This window comes from Bactrocera tryoni, chromosome 2, assembly GCF_016617805.1.
Source record: "Bactrocera tryoni isolate S06 chromosome 2, CSIRO_BtryS06_freeze2, whole genome shotgun sequence".
In the NCBI taxonomy this organism is placed as follows: domain Eukaryota; kingdom Metazoa; phylum Arthropoda; class Insecta; order Diptera; family Tephritidae; genus Bactrocera; species Bactrocera tryoni.
In genome coordinates, this window is record NC_052500.1 from 7,420,592 (window position 1) to 7,441,243 (window position 20,652).

General features: G+C 33.8%; 5 protein-coding genes across 6 annotated transcripts; 2 read left to right on the plus strand and 3 right to left on the minus strand.

The window, feature by feature from the left end:
• Positions 1-481: 481 nt before the first annotated feature.
• Positions 482-8,409, minus strand: LOC120768647 (hydroxylysine kinase). Of its 2 annotated transcripts, none has more exons than XM_040095416.1 (6): positions 8,258-8,409; positions 6,881-7,173; positions 6,365-6,763; positions 1,683-1,807; positions 1,413-1,612; positions 482-1,325 (listed from the first exon to the last, which is right to left on the minus strand). In XM_040095416.1, exons 3-6 carry the CDS (start codon positions 6,685-6,687, stop codon positions 699-701), a joined length of 1,275 nt encoding a protein of 424 aa, XP_039951350.1. In that variant the 5' UTR covers positions 6,688-6,763; positions 6,881-7,173; positions 8,258-8,409; the 3' UTR covers positions 482-698. The 2 variants fall into 2 exon arrangements, with proteins under 2 accessions (XP_039951350.1, XP_039951352.1); XM_040095418.1 differs by having other exon boundaries at positions 6,856-7,173.
• LOC120768643 (exonuclease 1) lies at positions 2,247-4,933 on the plus strand. Its single transcript, XM_040095413.1, has 2 exons — positions 2,247-3,114; positions 3,264-4,933. The coding sequence occupies exons 1-2, from the start codon at positions 2,311-2,313 to the stop codon at positions 4,704-4,706; spliced, it is 2,247 nt and encodes a 748-aa protein (XP_039951347.1). The 5' UTR covers positions 2,247-2,310; the 3' UTR covers positions 4,707-4,933.
• A 266-nt stretch (positions 8,410-8,675) lies between the features above and the next one.
• LOC120768646 (glutathione S-transferase C-terminal domain-containing protein homolog) lies at positions 8,676-10,790 on the plus strand. Its single transcript, XM_040095415.1, has 2 exons — positions 8,676-9,661; positions 9,721-10,790. Exons 1-2 carry the CDS (start codon positions 8,867-8,869, stop codon positions 10,696-10,698), a joined length of 1,773 nt encoding a protein of 590 aa, XP_039951349.1. The 5' UTR covers positions 8,676-8,866; the 3' UTR covers positions 10,699-10,790.
• LOC120768648 (NEDD8) lies at positions 10,777-11,692 on the minus strand. Its single transcript, XM_040095419.1, has 3 exons — positions 11,512-11,692; positions 11,235-11,365; positions 10,777-11,033 (listed from the first exon to the last, which is right to left on the minus strand). Exons 1-3 carry the CDS (start codon positions 11,527-11,529, stop codon positions 10,934-10,936), a joined length of 249 nt encoding a protein of 82 aa, XP_039951353.1. The 5' UTR covers positions 11,530-11,692; the 3' UTR covers positions 10,777-10,933.
• A 386-nt stretch (positions 11,693-12,078) lies between these two features.
• LOC120769338 (homocysteine S-methyltransferase) lies at positions 12,079-18,858 on the minus strand. Its single transcript, XM_040096294.1, has 5 exons — positions 18,294-18,858; positions 13,519-13,691; positions 13,102-13,281; positions 12,495-12,883; positions 12,079-12,429 (listed from the first exon to the last, which is right to left on the minus strand). The coding sequence occupies exons 2-5, from the start codon at positions 13,673-13,675 to the stop codon at positions 12,160-12,162; spliced, it is 996 nt and encodes a 331-aa protein (XP_039952228.1). The 5' UTR covers positions 13,676-13,691; positions 18,294-18,858; the 3' UTR covers positions 12,079-12,159.
• Positions 18,859-20,652: the final 1,794 nt, after the last annotated feature.

The window sequence follows — 20,652 nt, forward strand, 5'->3', positions numbered from 1 at the left end:
TTGTTTACATTTAGCCAAGTCCTTAACCCTTTTTTAACAATTTGAAGTCAATGACCCTTTTGTTTACATTTAGCAAAGTCAATAAGACCTTTGGTTACATTTTACAAATTCAATGACCTCTTTGTTTACATTTTATGAGGTCCGTGACCTTTTTGTTAACCTTTAGACAAGACCAAAACTTTTGTTTATTTATACATATATAAGGCTTTCGACGTTTTCATCTGGGGCTTAAAAGTTTCGTAATAAACTGAATATACCCTGTTCAAGGTAAAAAAAAAGAAAAAGTTTTAACTTTATACCCTTCACAAATAAAAAAGTTTTCATACAAGAACTTGATTTTAACCGTTCAGTTTATATGGCAGCTACAGTGGTTCGACATGTGAGGAGCCATTTTGATAGAAAAAGACATATGCAAAATTTCACATTGATAACTCAAAAACTTGGGGACAGAAAATGGAAAATATCCAAAATATTTCTCCTATATGCTTTCTTTTACATACATATGTACATAGATGTACGGATTTATTTTTATAATAATTTTATGCATACATGTATAATAATCGTATTACAGATGGACTTTACAAATTGACAAGTTACAACTTTAAAATTGACTGTGATTATATATATAATTTGCAGCTGGTATATGCCATGTGCTCTAGTCGGCGAATGATTGCACGAAGGCGATCTGCTTCAACGAATTATTTAACGCTTTGCGTAAGATATTTATCAGCTGTTGTCTGCCATACTTCATCTATATCCGCGAAGCGATTACGCCACAATTCTTTAATAATTTTCCAACCCTCCTCTTGTGTTACCAAAACATATTCATTAGACGGATCCAAACTGTGCGTATATGCGCCCATAACGAGACTCTGCACTAAACGTGCCGCTACACAGTACTTCAATAGTAAACGTTCATCATTACTTATTGGACGTATATCGGTGTAACCGGCAAGGAAGTAACCACCGCTTTCTAGTGACTTTGCCTGCAATATCATATAAGTGAGGGCAATGCCGATTTCGAATATAATTGGCGATTTATTTGTATCACCAAAATCTATAATGGCCTTAACTTTGTATTCGCCGCTTGCGGAAGATTTTGATTGTTCAACAATGATATTTTGTTCATTATAATCGCCATGTATGACTTGCTTTTCCAGCTCATCTATTTTATTGAGTACATTATTTTCGAATGAGTCGATAATTTCTTCAACAATTGCTTTGCGTTCGTGGTCCTGTAAAACATAGAGGAATTCTCTCAATTGTGGTATAGATTCCAACATCCATAGAGTTTTATGTGTATCATAGGCGTCATGGTGGAAGTTCTGTGTGAAGAAAACAAAAGTAATTTAGATATAGACATGTATGTATATTTTTTACGCAATTAAAATAGATATGTATAGTTTACGCACTTTCAGCGCTCTGTCGATTTTAGCTATGTATTCTCCGCTCTTATATAGCAGATAATTGGATTTTTCTACTTCATGAAACATCTGGCCAGGTACAAATTCCAGCAGACGTACAACATAGTCTGCGCCATTCATGTGCTCGACCGAAAAATATTTGCCATTTACATTAGTTATAGGTGAGGGACAAACGATACCTTCTTTGGCTAAGAGTAAATGAAGTAAACATATTGTTATATTTTTAAATTAACAGAAGAAGGCATATGGAAATCTTACACAGATAAATCATTAGTTGATTCTGCGCATCAATAAAGTCTGTCTTTTTCGAGTCCAACGCATTCAGAATTTTCAAAACATAACCATGCGGCCATGGCGTAGCGATAATTGGATTTTTTATATTCCTGAAAAAATTAAAGAAAGTGATGTAATACTTTTTGCAAATTCGAACTTTATGCATATTGTTAATGTTGTAGGTGTTACAGCTCTAGATATTAACACTAACGACGTATTTTGAATTCAGTTTTTAAGACATGTCAACTACAAATTGTCTACCATTTATTACGATATATCTCATTTAAATCTATGTATTTATTTTTAATTTTATATTTAAAAAAAAAAATCCGTTATTTTTAAACGTTTCAAAAAAGTTCATTGCAAACTTTGATATACAGCTTTTTCGCTTATTTATCGAATGACTAGTAAATCTGAACTGGCAATGCTGCTAAAAGCTTTGCAGTCAGCTGATTCACAATGACAGTTGTTTCTTGGCGCCAAATGTAAACTGTTTTTCACATATAATTGATTTGTTTGTTTATAACAACAGTACATAGTTATCCCAAATTAGTATGAAATAATAATAATTAAAATATTCGAGTTGTGAAGAATAGGACTTTTCCGCGCTAAAATGGGCATTACGGGCCTTATCAAATTTCTGGGGAAAGCTTCATCTGATATACATTTAAAGGATATACGGGGCAGCACCGTGGTGGTGGATACGTATTGTTTGTTGCACAAAGGCGCTTTCGGCTGTGCTGAAAAGTTGGCGAGAGGTGAAGACACCGACCAATATATGCAATATTGTATGAAATATGTAGAGCTGCTGTTAAGTTATGATATCAAACCGATTTTGGTATTCGATGGCAGACACTTGCCTGCGAAAGAACTGACTGAACGACGGCGACGGGAAAGCCGAAAGCAATCACGCGAAATGGCTTCAGCATTGCTACGTGCTGGAGACAAGGAAGGTGCACGTTCACATATGCGCCGATGTGTTGATATAACACATGAAATGGCTTTGCGTGTAATACGTGAATGTCGGCTGCGAAATGTCGATTGCATAGTGGCACCATATGAAGCGGATGCACAAATGGCCTGGTTAAATAAGGTCGGTGTGGCACAATATGTTATAACCGAAGATTCCGATTTGACATTATTTGGCGCAAATAAAATAATATTCAAGCTGGACTTGAATGGCACTGGATCACTCGTAGAAGCAGACAAATTTTATTTGGCAATGGGGTGTAAAAGGGAGAACTACAATTTTGAGAAATTTAGGCGCATGTGCATACTGTCAGGTTGTGATTATTTAGATTCGCTTCCGGGTATTGGATTAATGAAGGCGTGTAAATTTATACTTATGACGGAACAAGAAGATATGTGGAAAGCACTGCGAAAAATACCGGCTTATTTGAAAATGAAAAATTTACAGGTACGTAATGTTAAAAATGAATTTGGCTGCAAATTTTTAGCCAAAATTGAAATATTGATTTGTTAATCTGGTCACTCCTCTCTTTTGTGGACAACTGTAAGTGCGCACATCTAAAAGGCTCAAATTAAATAATTATTTTCCATTCATAGGTGGATGACGAATACATTGAACAGTTCCATAAAGCGGAAGCCACATTTAAGCATATGTTTATCTATAATCCGTTTGAAAGGCGTATGGAACGGTTAAATGAAATCACTGAACCCAGCACAGAGGAACGCTACTGCTCCAACGCAGGTATAATAATTGACGACCAAGAACGCGCTTTGCAGCTTGCGTTAGGAAACTTAAACCCATTTACATTTAAACAGCTAGACAACTGGCATCCGGATAGGAATTACGGATTTGCACAGGCAACGAAAAATAAAATCAAACGCGCCAAACATAAAAGCATTTGGCAAGAAAAATATCAAGCACTTTCCAACGGTCATATTTCGAAGGATGTGGTGAAGGACGACAAATGTGCCTTGGATTTTAGAAAAGTAGATTTTTCAACTAAATTTATTAACGAAGAAATCACCGAAAATGCACGTGCGGAGCGCGCCAAACCTGAAGAAGCCGAAATATTTTCTATGTATCAATATAAGGCTACCGAGCTAGAAGAGCCAAGTGCCAAGCGGCGACGATATAGTAGCGAAAGCAATAACGATGATGCTGATGAACACAAAAAATCAGAAGCAACACAAAATGTGGTTTTAACACACAATAACCATAACCCTTTTGCCAAAGTACAATGTATGGAAGTAGCGAAAAGTGCCAAAACCGTTTGTGAAAATTCATCTCTGTTGAAAATACTCAGCCCTAAGAAAGCGCGTTGTGAAGCTAATTTAAGGAAGAGTATTCCCTTAAATAGTCCTAAAAGTCCGTTAGATAGATTGCAGGAAACGGCTATAGTTAAAAGTCGATTTTTTTCAAACAATGTCAACGAAGTCAGCAGAATCAAGAAAAATGTAAGCAGAGATTTAACTGCTGAAATAAATTCAATAGAAAAGCAATCATACCAAAAGGAGGAAAAACTAGCATTGCTCTATGACTCACCATCGCCGAAGAAAACTTTACTTGGAGAATTTAGCGCTGCCATGAAAAATGAAAAAAAATTTAAAATTAGCAAAAACGAACACAAAAGCTGCGTAAACGATGATGAAGTGTTAGAAGAAGAGGTCGCTAGTACGTGCGCTTTGAAATTGAATACTAGCTTTATTGCAGGTGATATTGTAGATAATGAAAGTAAAAATAGTATAGATAATGCTATAACGATATCCGATGACGAAGATAATGATAACAGCAAATACGAAAATTCTAGTCACACAGTAACACCAACATCACAAAAGTCCAACAACTCGACAATGTTTTTCAAATCGCAAGAGAAGCTGCGTTTGGGCTTAACGCGTACGAAATCCAAAGCGGCATTGAAATCACAAAAGACAAATGGAAAATCTAAATCGAATTCCACGATTACCTCAACAACCGCTATGTTGCAGAGTCAAACGCGTTTAACTATGTTTGGCTTCCAAAAACGACCCACTTTGAAGTAGTGTTGTAAGCATTAATGTTTTGTATATGTGTAGTTTTGATATGTACGTTTATATAGGTTAATGTTACATAGTATTTTCTACTATTTATTATGTGTATTATCTGTTATATATACCTCTAAGTATTTGAGTGGAGTTAGCATAATTTAATACACGTTTCATTATAGTCTAAAAAATTATGGTTGTGGTTGATTATCAATCAAATAAAGGCTAAGAAATTAACACTGATATAAATTTCAATTTTTTACAATATCAACATTTTTGTGTGCTCACTTTGGATACAAAACAGTAATATTTAAAGTATCAGAAACGTCAGAAGTTTAAGAGTTACTTGCAAATCCAGAAATAGGTGCTATGCCTTTTTTTTAGATTAGATTAGATTTCAAAAAGAAAGGGAAGCTCAAAAAGAATATAGTTACAAATTTTCTTCAGTTAAGTTTGTCATTTGTGTTACTTCTGTGCATTGACACACAAATAGCTAAACGATTTTTTTTATAGTAATTATTCCAGCTTAGAAATTGGTTACGTACTAATACTAATGCGAGGTAGGGACTACTTATCATTTGACAAGTGAAAACTTATATAACCATCTAATTGCCCAGCTATTGTAGACGATAATTTATTGGCGAGAGAGTCACAAGCTCTAAACAGTCATTTGGAAATGGTACAGTGATGAGAAATATGATTGAAGATGCGTATTTTACTTTTGTACATATGTATGTATGTCATTCGTTATATACTTTATATTACTATTTGCCAATTCCATAGCACTTGTAAGTGCGTCGAACCTTTAGGCTTGCTATTACATTCTTACATATGTACATACATATATTATTATCTCAGTCGGCGGCTAAATTTATGAGTGGCGAATTCAAATATATGTATATAGTAATACTATGTACATATATGTACATATGGGAGCAAATTATGTAAATATACATATATACATACATACTATGTGTAAATAGAAATGATAAGTAATCGGTCACGTTCGATTGTCTGCTATAATTGCATGGATGCAATGAAAAAAGTTATACGCCATCAACAAATTAACCGTCAATGAAGAAACATGCATACATACGTATGTATGCACATATGTACATTGGTGCATACGTGTGTATGGATTTGTATATCTAAAAATATTTGTGTCATGTAAACTTGCGTAAAAAGGTACAAATACGTAAGTATACATATATGTGCAGTCATATGTGATCACAAGTAAACTGTTCTACAAGTACAATTTTCTTGCAAATAATAATTGTAAATATTAATAATTAGAAGCCGTTTGATGAAAGGTATTTTAGTAGCGGCGTTACAGCTATAAAAATGTTTTACGACTTACCGGGTGGTAGTCACGTGCCTGTTACTGAAGGGAGTTGGAAAGTCATATAATACATATGTATGTATATCATAACACCATTTATAATAAATATATAATATAACAGAAATACATACATACTTTACCGCTATACGCTATCTTTTTTAGAAAAGCTAAACGAAATTAAAAAACTCTAATGTGAAAAATTTTAATATTTCTAGAGACGTTTCTTTCGTAAGTACCTATACATACATATATGTATATTGTAGCTGCAATTTAGGCTGATGTAATTTTTTAAGCATTTTTTCAATAAAAATTGTTATATTGTAATTTTAGTGCTTACCAGTCCGGTTGTATAAGATAATTGCGATCATCATATGATATCAACTCTTTGATCTCATTTATTGTTATGCCATAGAGACGTCGTACTAACGATTCCACATTTTCAGCTGTCACTTTTGGCTTAATATTTGAGCCTGGCTGTAATAATTCACTTTTATTTGCATTATTAGAGACATTGTTGTCATTAACATTATTATCGGCTGCGTTCGACGCGTCGCTGTTATTGTTCGCCACAACGCATTTATTAGCTAGATCATATTCATGATTTAATGTATAGGATTTCTTCCTTAAGCTAGTCAATTCCACATTATTCCACTGTTCCATGATATATGTAAAATAGCACTGTTTTTAATGAGACTCGTGACTTAGAATTTTAATTCGGTAATTCTGCGTCAGCCCTCTGAATTGAAAATGAAAAATTAGCAAAATATTTGAAAAATAAATATACATATATATAGTAAGCTTGCTGCCTCTAGGCACTTTACTGCTCACCGGCACAAATGCGAATGCTACTCACACATGTATGTCTCAAATGATATTCCGAGTTCCCCTCGCTCTTCATACAGCTAAACGCAGCGGTTGTTGTTTGCTTGTTGTTTAATAAACTTTGTTGTTGTTGTTATTTTAAGTTATTTGTTATTTAGTTTTTTATTTTGTGTACTTCATTTGTTGAACTCTTATTGTTAAAGTTGTTTATCTTTGCTTCATTTTAACTCTCTCCACGACGCTTCTGTCTCACTGAAGCTGCTTTGATCCATATAGCCTCATATGGGTTGAACGATGTTTGCATTGCTTGCTTGAACAATTTGGCTGTAGATCAGAATGCAAAATATCAACGTTAAATTGTTACTTCTCATATGAGATACTCATCATCTCTCTTGAGTGTGTGTACTAAGTAAGTATATAATTGTATGTATGTCATATCTATAGATTTTAAATAACTTTGTGTATAAAAGTCGCAACCTCTTTCTAAGTAATGAAAGGTGATTTTGTTTGTGTGGGCATTTCATATAAGACCGTAAATAGGTATGTCATGATAATGCGTTTAAAAATAAAAGTTTAAAAAGATAATTGATTAGTTTTGAATACAAGTAAGTAAAATGTCATAAAAATATCATTGTGTAAATATTTTCAAACAAACGTTAAATAATAAGTCATAAGTGTCGAGTCGTAGGAGTAGGTAAAATTGTATTCATATGTTTGTATGTTCATGCACATACTTATGCATACGTATGTAGGAATATCAGTATGTATGACCAACAATGTTCCCCTCAAATTGTTCGTGTATATAGTAGTTAGTTAAGATGTTATAAATTTTTATATACAAACGTAGCTATTTACGGATAAGCAAGATGCTCCCCCAAGTGCTATGAGCACTAATAGAATTATATCGTTAAGCTTTAAGTGAAATTAGATTATATTGTTGTTATTGTTGTAGCGGTAATCTAAACTCTATTTGGAGGAAAGTAAATTAGATTATCATAAGTGTCGCTTGTTATTGCCAGTTTTGACTTAATTTAACTACATAATATAGGAACGATGTTTGACTTTTGCTCAGAAGATATATTCATAACAGAGACGAATAGAGGATAGCAAATAATTAAGGTAAAAAGGAATTGTAAAAAAAAATTAAAAATTGTAGGAATTGTTTTCTTAATCTAAGTTTAAAAAGAAGTATTTACAGTTCTTACTAAATCCATGCCCTTGATATTATAAATGCACCAAAGCACTTATATTTTCCCGTCAAAAAACTACTAATGTATATACCTAAATTAAGATCATGATAAATGTTAATATTGACATAATAATATTACAATAATATTTAAATATAATAAGTACTAAAACCCGTTCCATTGCAACAATTGCTATTATTTGCATTTTCGTCCATACTTACGCTAATTTGTTTGCATTTCCAATAAAAAATGCACATTTGTAGTTATCCAGTTTGTGGACTTCTTTGCGTAACGTACAGACATGTGACAGTATAGTTTTACCCATAAAACTATTTACCGCAAATATCTTTAAATATATTAAGTAAATTTAAAAAAAAATTTTATTTCACTTTTGTTTGCTACAATTCTAGTAATCTGCTGTTATGGGGGCAACAGCTGATATAACAAAAACAATAAAAGCTTTTCGCTAAAAGCTTTGACATTCTAGCCGATTTTACATAGCACACAACCCTGTACAAAATATTTTTTTTAAATTGTTTCCTTTTGCATGTGAAAATAATGAATTAAATATGTACACTGATCAGAAAATATAAACACATATATTGATATTTTTTAGAAACCCTGAAATAACATAAATACACATCTTTAAATTAAATATGCCTGTCATAATGCAACCCTTCTATTGTATGCATTCCGATGTTCTTCTGCACATATGACTTTTTGTATGTAAACATAACCAAAAATATTGACTAAATTCATTTTAAGCGCCTTTTAAATTGGCAGAAGTCTTCCGAAATATAATTGAGTTTATATTTTAATAATCAACCAGAATGGATCAATTATATATTGAAATTGAAATAAATACCCGTAATGATAATACAGAAATATATAGCAGTATAGAGTCTTTTATGGCTTTATATGTGTACCGGTACTTGCAATCGCCGTCAAACATTAAATTGAATTTCGTGCGGACAACCATCCGGGGGGCAAAACTTCGTTTACGTTCAGAATACCTTAGACGCGAGTTAACTGAAGAGAAAATTCATTGCAAAGAAGCAACAAGTGTAGAGGCCATAAGAGACCTTAGACTGCCAATTTATGCAAAAGACGAAAATACCTTTATCGCGGGTATGTGCGCTGTTTGCAGAGAACTTGTAGCGCGGCAGGAATGCCTAGAACGACGCAAGTTATTGGGTTTTAAAGGTGCTTGTTTGCTGGCACCAGCAGAATCTTCTATTTGGACACGATTTTGTGAAGTTGATATCGTGGATGCCATGAATCGTTTATTGAGTACCTTGCAGTCGGGTGGTAGCCTGGACGAAATTCCGAAGGAAGTACCACGATTTGAACGACACATGAACGAACCAGTACGAATGCATAATATTTACAAAACCGCGCGTGAACAGGCCCAACAACAGAATTCTGATGCTGGAACAAAGAAGAAAAACAAAGTAATACTCGATTGCAGTGTACCTAAAGAGAAGTTACCAATTGAACATCGGTTTGCTGAAGGCATTAGTTTTACCATTGCAGATATAATTTTATATACTTTCATGCGTTTAATATTTAAATATTGCAAAGATATGCTAATGCTTTTTCCATTAACCTCTACATGGCTTAGTGAGGTAATCTTAAAGATACTAGTTTGTTGATTGATATTTAATTTTTCATATTTTTTATATAGATTGACATTTTTGATCCTAGTTGTTATCGCATATTGAACGAATTGTATCTGCATGAACAACGTTATGAATCATCAACTCTACTTACTATACCAGATTGTGAACCTGCCAGCCTTTATAAGAGCGATCCGAAGCGCTATAAACCCAGAAACCGAATCTATACGGAACAAAGTGAAGTAGATGCTGCATTGACTAAATTAGAAAAGTTGCAGTTGCAGTTTAGTAGTGAATCCACAAATACATATGAGAAAAATCATATCGATTGGGAAGTAATAGAACCTGATCAAGAAAAAAATTCGGCATTACCACGCGAACGTATTATTCGTAAACGTCAGCAATTACAGAATGTTGCTAATGCAGTGGTCTCATTAGCAATACCAGGCAATAGAATCATTGATTTTTGCAGCGGAACAGGTCATTTAGGCATATTGTTAGCTTTACAATTACCAAACTGCATCATAATATTAATGGAAAACAAGGCAATATCTTTAGAGCGAGCAAAACAGCGAGCCACACAATTAGGTCTGAAAAATTGTCGCTTTTATCAGTGCAATATTGATTATTTCGAGGGACATTTTGATGTTGGTACATCATTGCATGCTTGTGGCACCGCGACGGATATAGTACTTCAGCAGTGTCGTCGATCGCGTGCGGGATTTGTTTGCTGTCCTTGTTGTTATGGATCACTACAACCAATGCCACACATCACATATCCGTTAAGCGAGTGCTTCCGGACAACATTGACCGAAAAAGATTATTTATATATAGCGCATACAGCTGACCAAGCCCATGAGTTGGGTACCTTGAATTGTCGTCCAGAAACCACACGTCAAGGACAGTTGTGTATGGATATAGTTGATACGGATCGTAAACGCCAAGCCGAGGAAGTCGGATATGATGTAATTCTAACTCGTTTAAAGCCAGAGCAATGTACGCCTAAAAATCGTTTGTTGGTCGGACGTATTACGAAAAATAGCTGACATATAATATGCTTATATGAAGTTACGAATGACTAAGACATTTTTTGTTAAGATTCCTTTAAGAAGTAAATGTGTCAGTTTTTATTAGAAAATTGTTTTCCTTTTATTTCTCCAATCAAGCCCAATCATTGAGATTATAAATATGAAAATCGGGACACGCACTCAAATATTCATGTTTTAGCTTCACAACATTTATGCATTTCCATTATTTAAATTTTACGTTAATTTATTTTTTCTATGCCTTAATTAAGAATAGTCCACCGCGCAACGCTAGAACCAAATGAAGCACTGAGCCACCTTGCACTTTGTAATCGGCGGCGGTTTTGTCGTCATTCCTAAAACACAAAAGTAAAATTATTTTATAGTATATAATATACACAAATACTAAAACTATTAAGCCTACGCGTATTATAAATTTTAGAACACAATAAAAGTTGAAGTTTATAGCGTTAAATTTTACATAAAAGTCTTCAATCATACATACATACTTTTACTATTTCAATATATGTTAATAAATTAACATATATTCAACTTACATTTGCTTGCCAGAGAAAATAAGTCGCTGTTGCTGTGGTGGTATGCCTTCCTTCTCCTCTACTCGCTCCTTGATTCTATCCACTTTGTCTGTAGGCTCAATGTCGATTTCTATTTCCTTGCCGGTTAGTGTCTAATGTCAGTTACATATATGGACAATAATTATTAGTGAATAAGCAATAATCATGATTTCTGATTCAAGATATTTGTAGTATTTGGCGAACCTAGTGATGATTCGCGAATTCTGTCGCCTACATAAAACGAAACACTTTTACTCACCTTTACTTTAATCAACATGTTGCGTACTAAAATAAGATATTTGCTTGAACTTTTCTCGAAATGATAATCAGAATGTTTTGATTTTCTAACTTTATTTCTCTATTGGCGTACACCTCTCTATTTTTGCACAAAATTTACCGCTACCGCTTTTCCAAAATTAATGTGTAAAGACAATTGGAATGACATTTGGTAGCTATAGTTGTTGCGTTATTGCGAAATGGCAAAACGTTACTAGAACTTTCAAAGACAGGGTGGTTTATATAAAAAAAATTTAGTACGTTAATATTGATTACAATGACGATTATTACTATGGGATATTTCACTTAACTTAAGTATTATTACTGAGAAAACAATTATATTTTAAGATTTTAGAAGGGAGCCTGAATTTAGGCATTTATTTCTGCCGAAATAAAAATTCAGTTCTTAGTTCCAAGTGAGCTTTAGCTAAAACATTTCACGGTGTAAACACCATATTATTATAGGTTTACAAGTATAGGCAACAAGGACTAATATGGAAGCAAATTTAAAAATACAAGTACAAAGGAGTTTGTTTGTTTATTTATTTTAAATAAAAAATTGGTATAAAATTATTTTTTGTACATTTCTCTACATAATTTAACTAATTTGAGCTCAACGATCTTTGTATGCCTAAATAAATCTGTTTAATTTATTTTGCGCTTCTACACTTTCTGAAATTAGACGAACGTCTCTGGCATATGTGCGACAGCAGCCACCGATGATTTTCGCTCCCAATTTAGACCATTCAGGCACGTAGCTTGCCAGTGGTACACAATGTTCGCGCCCTTGCCAACCCTTCGCTACATCGTAAACTTCTCCACTGTTCGGATACACAACCAGTGGAATCTTCTCGGCATCAGGTGTGTTACCGTTTAAACTTTTGAACAATGGTGTAACAAACTATAAGTGAATGAGAAAATATTTATAAATTATAAATTAAAAATTATTATGATATGAAAATTTACCCCCGGATGCACGCAATTAACACCTATTGCCAAGCATTTACTTCGTGCGTTACGTTCTCCTAATAGTTCCCATAACGAGCGCGCTGCATCTGCAAAATTTTCTCCATGCGCTAAAGTGTTTTCATCCTTACACTGATAAGCTATCCAATATTTAACATCTGGATAATCATCACACAACATTTCTACCAACGCTTCCGCTTCAGCCTGACAGGGGATTGTCTCGATGGCCAACGCATCAACGCCAGCTGCTAAACAAGCATCAATACGTGTACGATGCCAGTCGGTAATCTCTTTCAGCGTAACATGGTCTACATAATCGCCTGTGTACTCGGAACCGTCATGCAAATGAGCGCCATATGGACCGATTGAAGCCAGTATGAGAGGGAAACCTGAAAACAGAAATTTGTACAGAGTGACCATTTTTGTAAAGTTTCCGTTTCCGAAAGTTCAAATAAAAAACTATGTGCAGTGAACGTCCGTTTCCGTTCCGTTCTGTTCCGTTTCACACTGCACGCGCTAAATCAACAGCTTTAAAATTATAACGCGTGCGGTTTATTTTCATGTGTAGAATCAGTGAAATATTATAATGTCAATTGTGTTAACATACCATCGGGTACGTGCACTTTCGCTTCGCAACATTCCGCCAAGTATTTATCTTTAGCAATATGCGCCAAACGCACTGTTTTCTTCATCAACTCAATGCTTTGCTCAACATCCAAGTCCAAGTAGTCAACATAACCTTCAACACTGCATTGGTAAGTGTTAGTCAGTATGATATCGGCACCATCTATAAATATTTATGTATGTATATGTATTTGTTGGTATATTAAACATATATTTTTTAAATAATCCTAATATATAAATGTACGTATAGGTATATATGCATGTACATACGTATATTTGCTGGAATATTTCTGCTGTCGCAAATAATTTAATATACTACATATATGTACATCCATACATATTTACATACATATATAAATATATGTACTCCATTTGATCAGGAAAAAACATCTCCGCTTACTTTGCAAAAAATCTAAATGTGTATTGATAACAGCCGCTGGATTTGTAGCGTTGAATCTAGCGCTCCATAACGGATCACCATCAACGGCGTTGCCAACATGCACCGTCATTTGCGTGCCAAAGCCGCCATCTTTGGTCAGTATCCGTGTTGGGCCCATGTTAAAAGAAGTTTCACTGGAAAAAAATTTTAATTTATGTTAAGCTCATTTTAAATGATGCATAGTTTATATTAATTTTACGAATCCAACGAAAATAATTATACATATGTACATATATATATATGTATGTATATATATGTATATAATTGGTCGCAAACTATATATGTACGTTTATATGTAGGTGCTTACACTAGAAAAGTATATATAGTATGTATGCATGGGTACGTATTTAATAATTATTAATACATACATATATGCAAATATATATTTTATTTAATTTTTATATTGCAACTACAAAATTATGTTGTTCTGTGAAAATTATTCTGAAAAAATAAAAATTTTTATTTCTATGCTACTATTTGCAGTATCGTTTATTCCAACGTTCACGTTAAATTTACGCAACAAACCTTACTGCCAAAAAATGCACATTTTTACGTATTTTAAAACAAATCTTCATTATCGCTTTGAAAATAGCCCGTGAGACAATAAAAGCATGCCAATATTTAATTCGATTTTCCAAACATTTGTTATAGGCTTTGGCTGTAATGACATTCAGTGCCTTCTGTGCATTTTTTCTGGTTTCCGGTCATTTTTGGAGCTCCATTCGCTTGATTGTTAGGCAGTTTCAACGTCACATTCATAAATCCACGTCTCGCTACCAGGAATAATGCGTTTGATGAATACAGGGTCCTCAGCTACGTTGGCAAGCTTTCTTTTGCGACCTCTACAAGTAGCATTGACTCGCTCCACACCCACAGCATTAATCAAAATGCGTGTGTCGATTTCTAAGAAGTGTTGAGATCCTTTGCTATACTACCTATGAAGATCAAATTCCACACAAACATAAAAAAATTGTAACGATCTTTTTTTTATCGATGCGCAGATTAAAAGACCAGTCCGGGTCAAATTTTATCATATACATATGTAGATTTTCATGTCCCATCATTAGCATTGACATAAAGTCTACACAATTACATATCATATATGCAAGATAACGTGAACCTCTCAGCAATCTCACCAAACCTTTGCCAACAGCGATCTCTCAAAAGTTTCGTGTTTCTTTTGCTTAATTTTTTATTTCTGTTTGCAGCTTTTCTTTCTGAATTTTTCTAATGTATGTATGTAGGTCATGTTCTTCAAGACCACTGTCACTTTTTAAATAATATACTATCTGCATGCGACGCACCATTCTTTTATTTTTGGTAAAATGTGTATGTGTGTATTGTGTTCGTATGCAAATATTGTTTATTCGAGAAAGAATGTGCATCTTTGCATCTATTTATAATTATATACATATGTATATATTTTATTGTGTAGTACGCTGAAATAATCTAGACGACAAGTGCAATGAACTTAAACCACTTTGTTGTTAGGAGCATTCACACAATGATATACTATAAAGGTTCCTATGCAGTGTTCATGAACTTTGCTGCTTGGGCTACATATGTATATACATACATATGTAGGTATGTATGTGCAGTTATTGTTATGTTTGTGATAACTGTTGCTGGGTTATATTTATATACGTTGCAGTTTTGTTTAAAAAAGTTGCATTCAAAGCGGATTCCTTTCAATCTTTAGCTGGCGCGTTGTACAGATGTCTATGTTTTGGAGCAAAATTCTTTAATCTTTAATGATGGATGGCTTTCTGTCGCAGTTTTTTGTTAAAAAAAATTATAAAAAAAGTTTCGAAATCGAAACTAATACGAAGTGTTTATTATAAAAAAAACATAACCAACTTCTTTAATTAAAATTTCGAAACCGAAACTGATATTAAGTTTTTATTATAAAAAAAGCTATGAACGATTTTTTTATAATAAACACTTCATATTCCATATAGACTCCTTCATAATTTTTTATTTGCTTATGACATACTACATACATACATATATTTTCTATGTAATTTAACTCATCTCCCTAAATATGCTTATGAAAATGTTATCCTTAGCAACAAAATATTTTTTTATGTTTACAAGCATATTATATATGATAGCATCGGTCCTAAGCATATGTACATCTGTTCACTTACAATATACATATAAGGTCAATATATACATATTTATACATATTTATGTATTTAATCAATATATTTTGGCTGAACATCTGCTGATTTGGCGTCATAAAATCGTAAATGATTTTCGCCAGTAATAATAGGGAGTTCGTAACAAGCTTCTAAGCTATTAAAACTATCATGGAAATATTATGAGTACAACTATCTCCAAAACATTTGTAGTCTTTATTAATTATAACTAAACGACATAGTAACAGCCAATAACATACTGTGTGGATTTCACCTTCAGCCTATTATCTATTGATTTCAATAGATTATGGTATGACGTTTACGAAAGTTGCAATAAATTATCAATTTCCAAAGAGATTATCTGTTCGCAATGTGCTTTGTTTTTCATAACACTACGTGAGTAATTTACCGTGAGACATTTTCAGAAGAAGCATTGATTGATATATTTATCCGAATTCAATAATTTTTTGTTCCTACTGCTCAATTTAACTAAACTATGGGGCTTAGTTTTCTGCCAAATTCATGTATTCAGACAACCAACCGTTTATCTTTCATTTAGATTGCAGAAATATTGTATACATAAATTTAAACAAACACTCTAAGAAAACTGGTCGCAGTACCTCCTTTTAGAAGAGTTATATAAAAGTAGTAACTAAGATGTCACCAACATCCTCTCTCCGTTATGTTAATTTAAAATTGAATTTACGAATGGTTACTCATACGACATGTCTTCCTATTATACACCACTTTAGGCACAAGCAGGAATGTTATATACATTTATTTCGAAATATATGGAAAAATTTGTCCGTATATACCATCAAGCTAAGTTTTACACAAATTCGTATGTATTTATTAAGAAGATTTTGCAAAATCGACTAATTTGAATTTCAAATCACTCATACGCCCCGTTGGCTCTTTGCATTAACCATAGAAAAGCAAAGTTTCAAATGTAAAATTTATTTAGAAATTTAAAAATTTTGTTGAAAAAAATATGCATAATATAACAGTACTATATTGCCGTTGTAAGTTTGTATGTATGAGTGGTGTAACAAATAGTTCGCTTTTAAGGGGTTCAATTGTCTTATTAAATTTTATAACAGAATATTGTCGGAATTTTCAAGTTGATCCGACTTGGACGAAGGATTTTTTTGGATTACAACTATTTGAAAAAAAGTCGTAAAATGTTCACCGAGATTTTCATTTTTTTGTAAAAATGTCTACCAAAAATACAATTTTCAGCTTTTTTCCCTTCGTTTAGGCTTTAGATGATCTGTAAGGAGTTATCCTGCCAACGCGGGCGCATTTTTTTGCCGAGTGGTCACCGAAAAAGGCGTCGCAATGGCCGAGTTTAAAATACTTTTTTCCCAAAAATTTCAGAATTTCACGGCACTGTGCCTGTTTTACTTAAATAGAGCCTGCTGGCGGCTAGCTTGGCGCGACACTGAACTAAGCACTGGTCAGGCACTGTACATGCTTTACTTATATAGAGTCTGCTGGTGGCCAGCTTCCCGCGAAATTATCATATCGTGGCGCGAGAATCACCTAGGCACTGGCCAGGCACTGTGCCTGCTTTACTTATACAGAGCCTGCTGGCGGCCTGCTTCCCGCGAAATTATCATATCGTGGCGCGAGAATCACCTAAGCACTGGCCAGGCACTGTGCCTGTTTTACTTATACAGAGCCTGCTGGCGGCCAGCTTCCCGCGAAATTATCATATCGTGGCGCGAGAATCACCTAAGCACTGGCCAGGCACTGTGCCTGTTTTACTTATACAGAGCCTGCTGGCGGCCAGCTTCCCGCGAAATTATCATATCGTGGCGCGAGAATCACCTAAGCACTGGCCAGGCACTGTGCCTGTTTTAGTTTTATGGAGCCAGTTGACGGCCAGCTCGTGACCTTCAAATCATATCGTGGCGCGAGACTAGAGCCAACTGGCGTCCAGCTTCGCGCAAAATTATCTCGTGACTTTAAAAAAGGCTGTTTTTTACCCGAGGAAAATATTGTGACCGTAAAGCTTACACTTTTGTGTGATTTTTCTAAAGTGATTCCTATAGACAGATGTGCTGAGACCCTGCTGATACTTTTTTTTTGACTTTACTGGATTGCTGCTATACGAAAGTGTATCTAGTATGCAAGTGAAGACGTTTGTGAAATTCGAATGCTTTTTTTTACTAGAAAACCCACCTTTATGAAACACTTGAAGGAAGAGACCGGCTTTTAATTTAATTATAATTATTAGTGCACTTGCTTTTTCTAAGATAATGCAATTCCGATCTAACATATGCTCTGTCGACATGTCTGATGCGGATATATTTAAAAATTAAAATTATTTTTTATTATTTAATGATATATTTAAACTTTAACAGTACAAAAAATTTACATTATTCCACTTAAAAAAAAAATTAAAATTATAAATACATAACGATATCTATGTATGTATATACATTTGTACATATGTATGCACATATATATACTTTCACTTTTGCATATGCATAATTTACAAAAAGTTCGAATGCACTTATAAATAGTATGTATATATACATAGTATGTATATATGTATGTAAATACTATTTTAAAATTTCAGCTTCTATTACTTACCTCGACGTTGACCGTATATATGTATGCGTGTTATAAATTTATTTTATAATTTATTTGTTGTTTGTTTTAGTCTTTGTTTATGCGTGCCTGCCTGCGCTTTTGTTTAACAACACTTTAGTGACTTGCAACGCTGAATTGATAATCGAAAATAAAAAACACTATGCATGTAAGTGTGTGTGTTTATCTTTTATTTTATTGATATGGCAGTTGTCTGTATGAGTTTTTGTTCTGCTTATTCAGTACAGAGGGCAATTATGGCGCTCACAAAATAATTGCAGTATAAAATTGCTATTGTTGTTGTTCAACTTTATAGTTTTATATACAATTACTTTACTTTCACAATTTTCAATAACTTTCTGTGGACTTATTTTGTCTAATGTTTTTCAACAGGCGCACTATTTTTCAGTTACAGTTGAAATAGTGGTTTCTCACTGCTGCTAATGTAGAGAATTGTTTAATGAAAATCGCCTCTTGCGTTTGTCACCGTTTGTTTATATTTTTTGAATTTCAAAATAAGATTCACACGTCCTAACAGATGTGAGGTCCGCGTACATCTATTTCGATTTGCATATAGCACAAGGATTTTATAACGCCAGCGTCGGTTATTGTACGCGTTCGTCGCTCTACATGTATCACATAGAGTCTAGTTGAATATGGTGTACATCTGGCAGTGAGTTGTAGCCGATAGGCTATATACTACCACATATAAATATGTATATAGAAATTGTGCCCTGCGAGAACAATGACCGTTTTTATGATAGTAAGTCCGCAAAATAAAGTTTCTGTCATTTTCTTATGGGCAGTGTGCCAAAACCGTTGTAAACAAATTTATACATATTATTTTGCATCATTCTCAAAGACATAGGTATTTCGATTTAACTCAATCGAGGTGAAAAATCCAAGAATTTTCTGCCCACGAATTTGCCCGTTTACGACGAATTGCTTCACGTTGACGCCTCAACACGGCCAAGTAGTATTCCTTATTAATGTTTGACTCTGCAGTTCGAATCGATTTGCATGCGCAAATTCAATGGACCAGTTCGGGTCAAATTTGATCAGTTGGCTTATGTTGTAGACCTGAATAGGGCGTATTGAACTCCCTATAGAGACCCTATAAAGTATACATTTAGTTTCTAAGGTATCGATCGATTTCGCACCGGTCCTTTTCTCACCAAAAAGCTGTCATTTGCCGATATCGGACTCTTTAGCATATGGATCCGGACAAACTAAACGATGGAAAACTTTATTCATTTGACGTGATATCTTCAAACAATTTGCCACAATTTATTGTCTAAGGCAATGGTGGAATCTCCGAAGAAATTGTTCAGATCGAGTCACTGTAGCATATAGCTGCCATATAAACCGACCGATCAAAGTACTTGTAAATTTGTAATTGTAAACGGTAATATAGTTTCAGTTCAACCAAAGTTGGACATTTTTTCTGTTTTTTTTTGTGGAAAGAAAGATTTATCCTTCAAATAAAGAATCTGAACGCTGACTTGCAAGCAAATTATCGGTAATATCACTAGTTAATCACCCGAGAGCGCCAACAAAGATTTCTATTTCTAGTTTCTATGAGTGTCCTATATAATGCTTTGGTTAGCATTGAAAGACGAACTAATTTTCAACTGAACCATAAGTCAAGGCTGATCTAACAAATGCGTGGGTATTGGTCACCCCATAACAAGCTTCCTTCTTGTTGGGAGGGTTCTTGCAGGGTATATAATAATATACATATGAAAACAATGTGGCCTTTAAAGTACTTACGTGCATATATATTTATTCACTTTGTTCATATCAATGAGTATTGATAAGGCGTCGCTTACATACGAACGTATTTTATTTTTATTTTATTTTCTTGTTTACGTCCGTATTTATGCATATATAAAAACTTGCGCATACACGCGTGAATTGTGTATAGATGTGTAAGTACATAAATTAATTTGTATTATCATTGAACCGGGTGACTACAGGCATAGAGATTATTATTGTTTGTTACTAAAACTGATAAGCAGTTCTTTGCAGAAACACTTTCCGCCGCTTGCCGACATACTTATGACATGTCAATTCGTCTGCAAAGCAGACTACTTTACAACTAGTTGCATTTTGGACGGCTCCATTAAATGCCATGACCAACTTTTACTACACTATATCTTAAAACTCTTCTGGTAGTTTTTGGTGAACATTTTATTAACTTTAACTTCAACTATTACTTAAATTTCGGAGTACCTCCTCTAATATTGGTTAGTCGAAAAAGTCTTTTCGTATTTCTAATCACATCTAATCACAAAATACGAAAAGACTTTTTCGACTACTCAATATATACATAACTCGAATATAAGTCTCTTTTTGGTCAATC

Bases quoted from the DNA above. Each gene is read 5' to 3' on its own strand.
- LOC120768646 (XM_040095415.1), top strand. From the start codon at position 8,867: ATGGATCAATTATATATTGAAATTGAAATAAATACCCGTAATGATAAT. The intron at 9,662-9,720 runs GTAATCTTAAAG...TTTTTTATATAG, and splicing joins CCTCTACATGGCTTAGTGAG to ATTGACATTTTTGATCCTAG.
- LOC120769338 (XM_040096294.1), bottom strand. From the start codon at position 13,675: ATGGGCCCAACACGGATACTGACCAAAGATGGCGGCTTTGGCACGCAA. The intron at 13,282-13,518 runs GTAAGCGGAGAT...AAATATTTATAG, and splicing joins ACATTTAGATTTTTTGCAAA to ATGGTGCCGATATCATACTG. The intron at 12,884-13,101 runs GTATGTTAACAC...TTCTGTTTTCAG, and splicing joins GAAAGTGCACGTACCCGATG to GTTTCCCTCTCATACTGGCT.
- LOC120768643 (XM_040095413.1), top strand. From the start codon at position 2,311: ATGGGCATTACGGGCCTTATCAAATTTCTGGGGAAAGCTTCATCTGAT. The intron at 3,115-3,263 runs GTACGTAATGTT...TTCCATTCATAG, and splicing joins TGAAAATGAAAAATTTACAG to GTGGATGACGAATACATTGA.
- LOC120768648 (XM_040095419.1), bottom strand. The intron at 11,034-11,234 runs GTAAGTTGAATA...TTTGTGTTTTAG, and splicing joins ATTTTCTCTGGCAAGCAAAT to GAATGACGACAAAACCGCCG.
- LOC120768647 (XM_040095416.1), bottom strand. From the start codon at position 6,687: ATGGAACAGTGGAATAATGTGGAATTGACTAGCTTAAGGAAGAAATCC. The intron at 1,613-1,682 runs GTAAGATTTCCA...ATTTACTCTTAG, and splicing joins TCAACTAATGATTTATCTGT to CCAAAGAAGGTATCGTTTGT. The intron at 1,326-1,412 runs GTGCGTAAACTA...TTCTTCACACAG, and splicing joins AAATCGACAGAGCGCTGAAA to AACTTCCACCATGACGCCTA.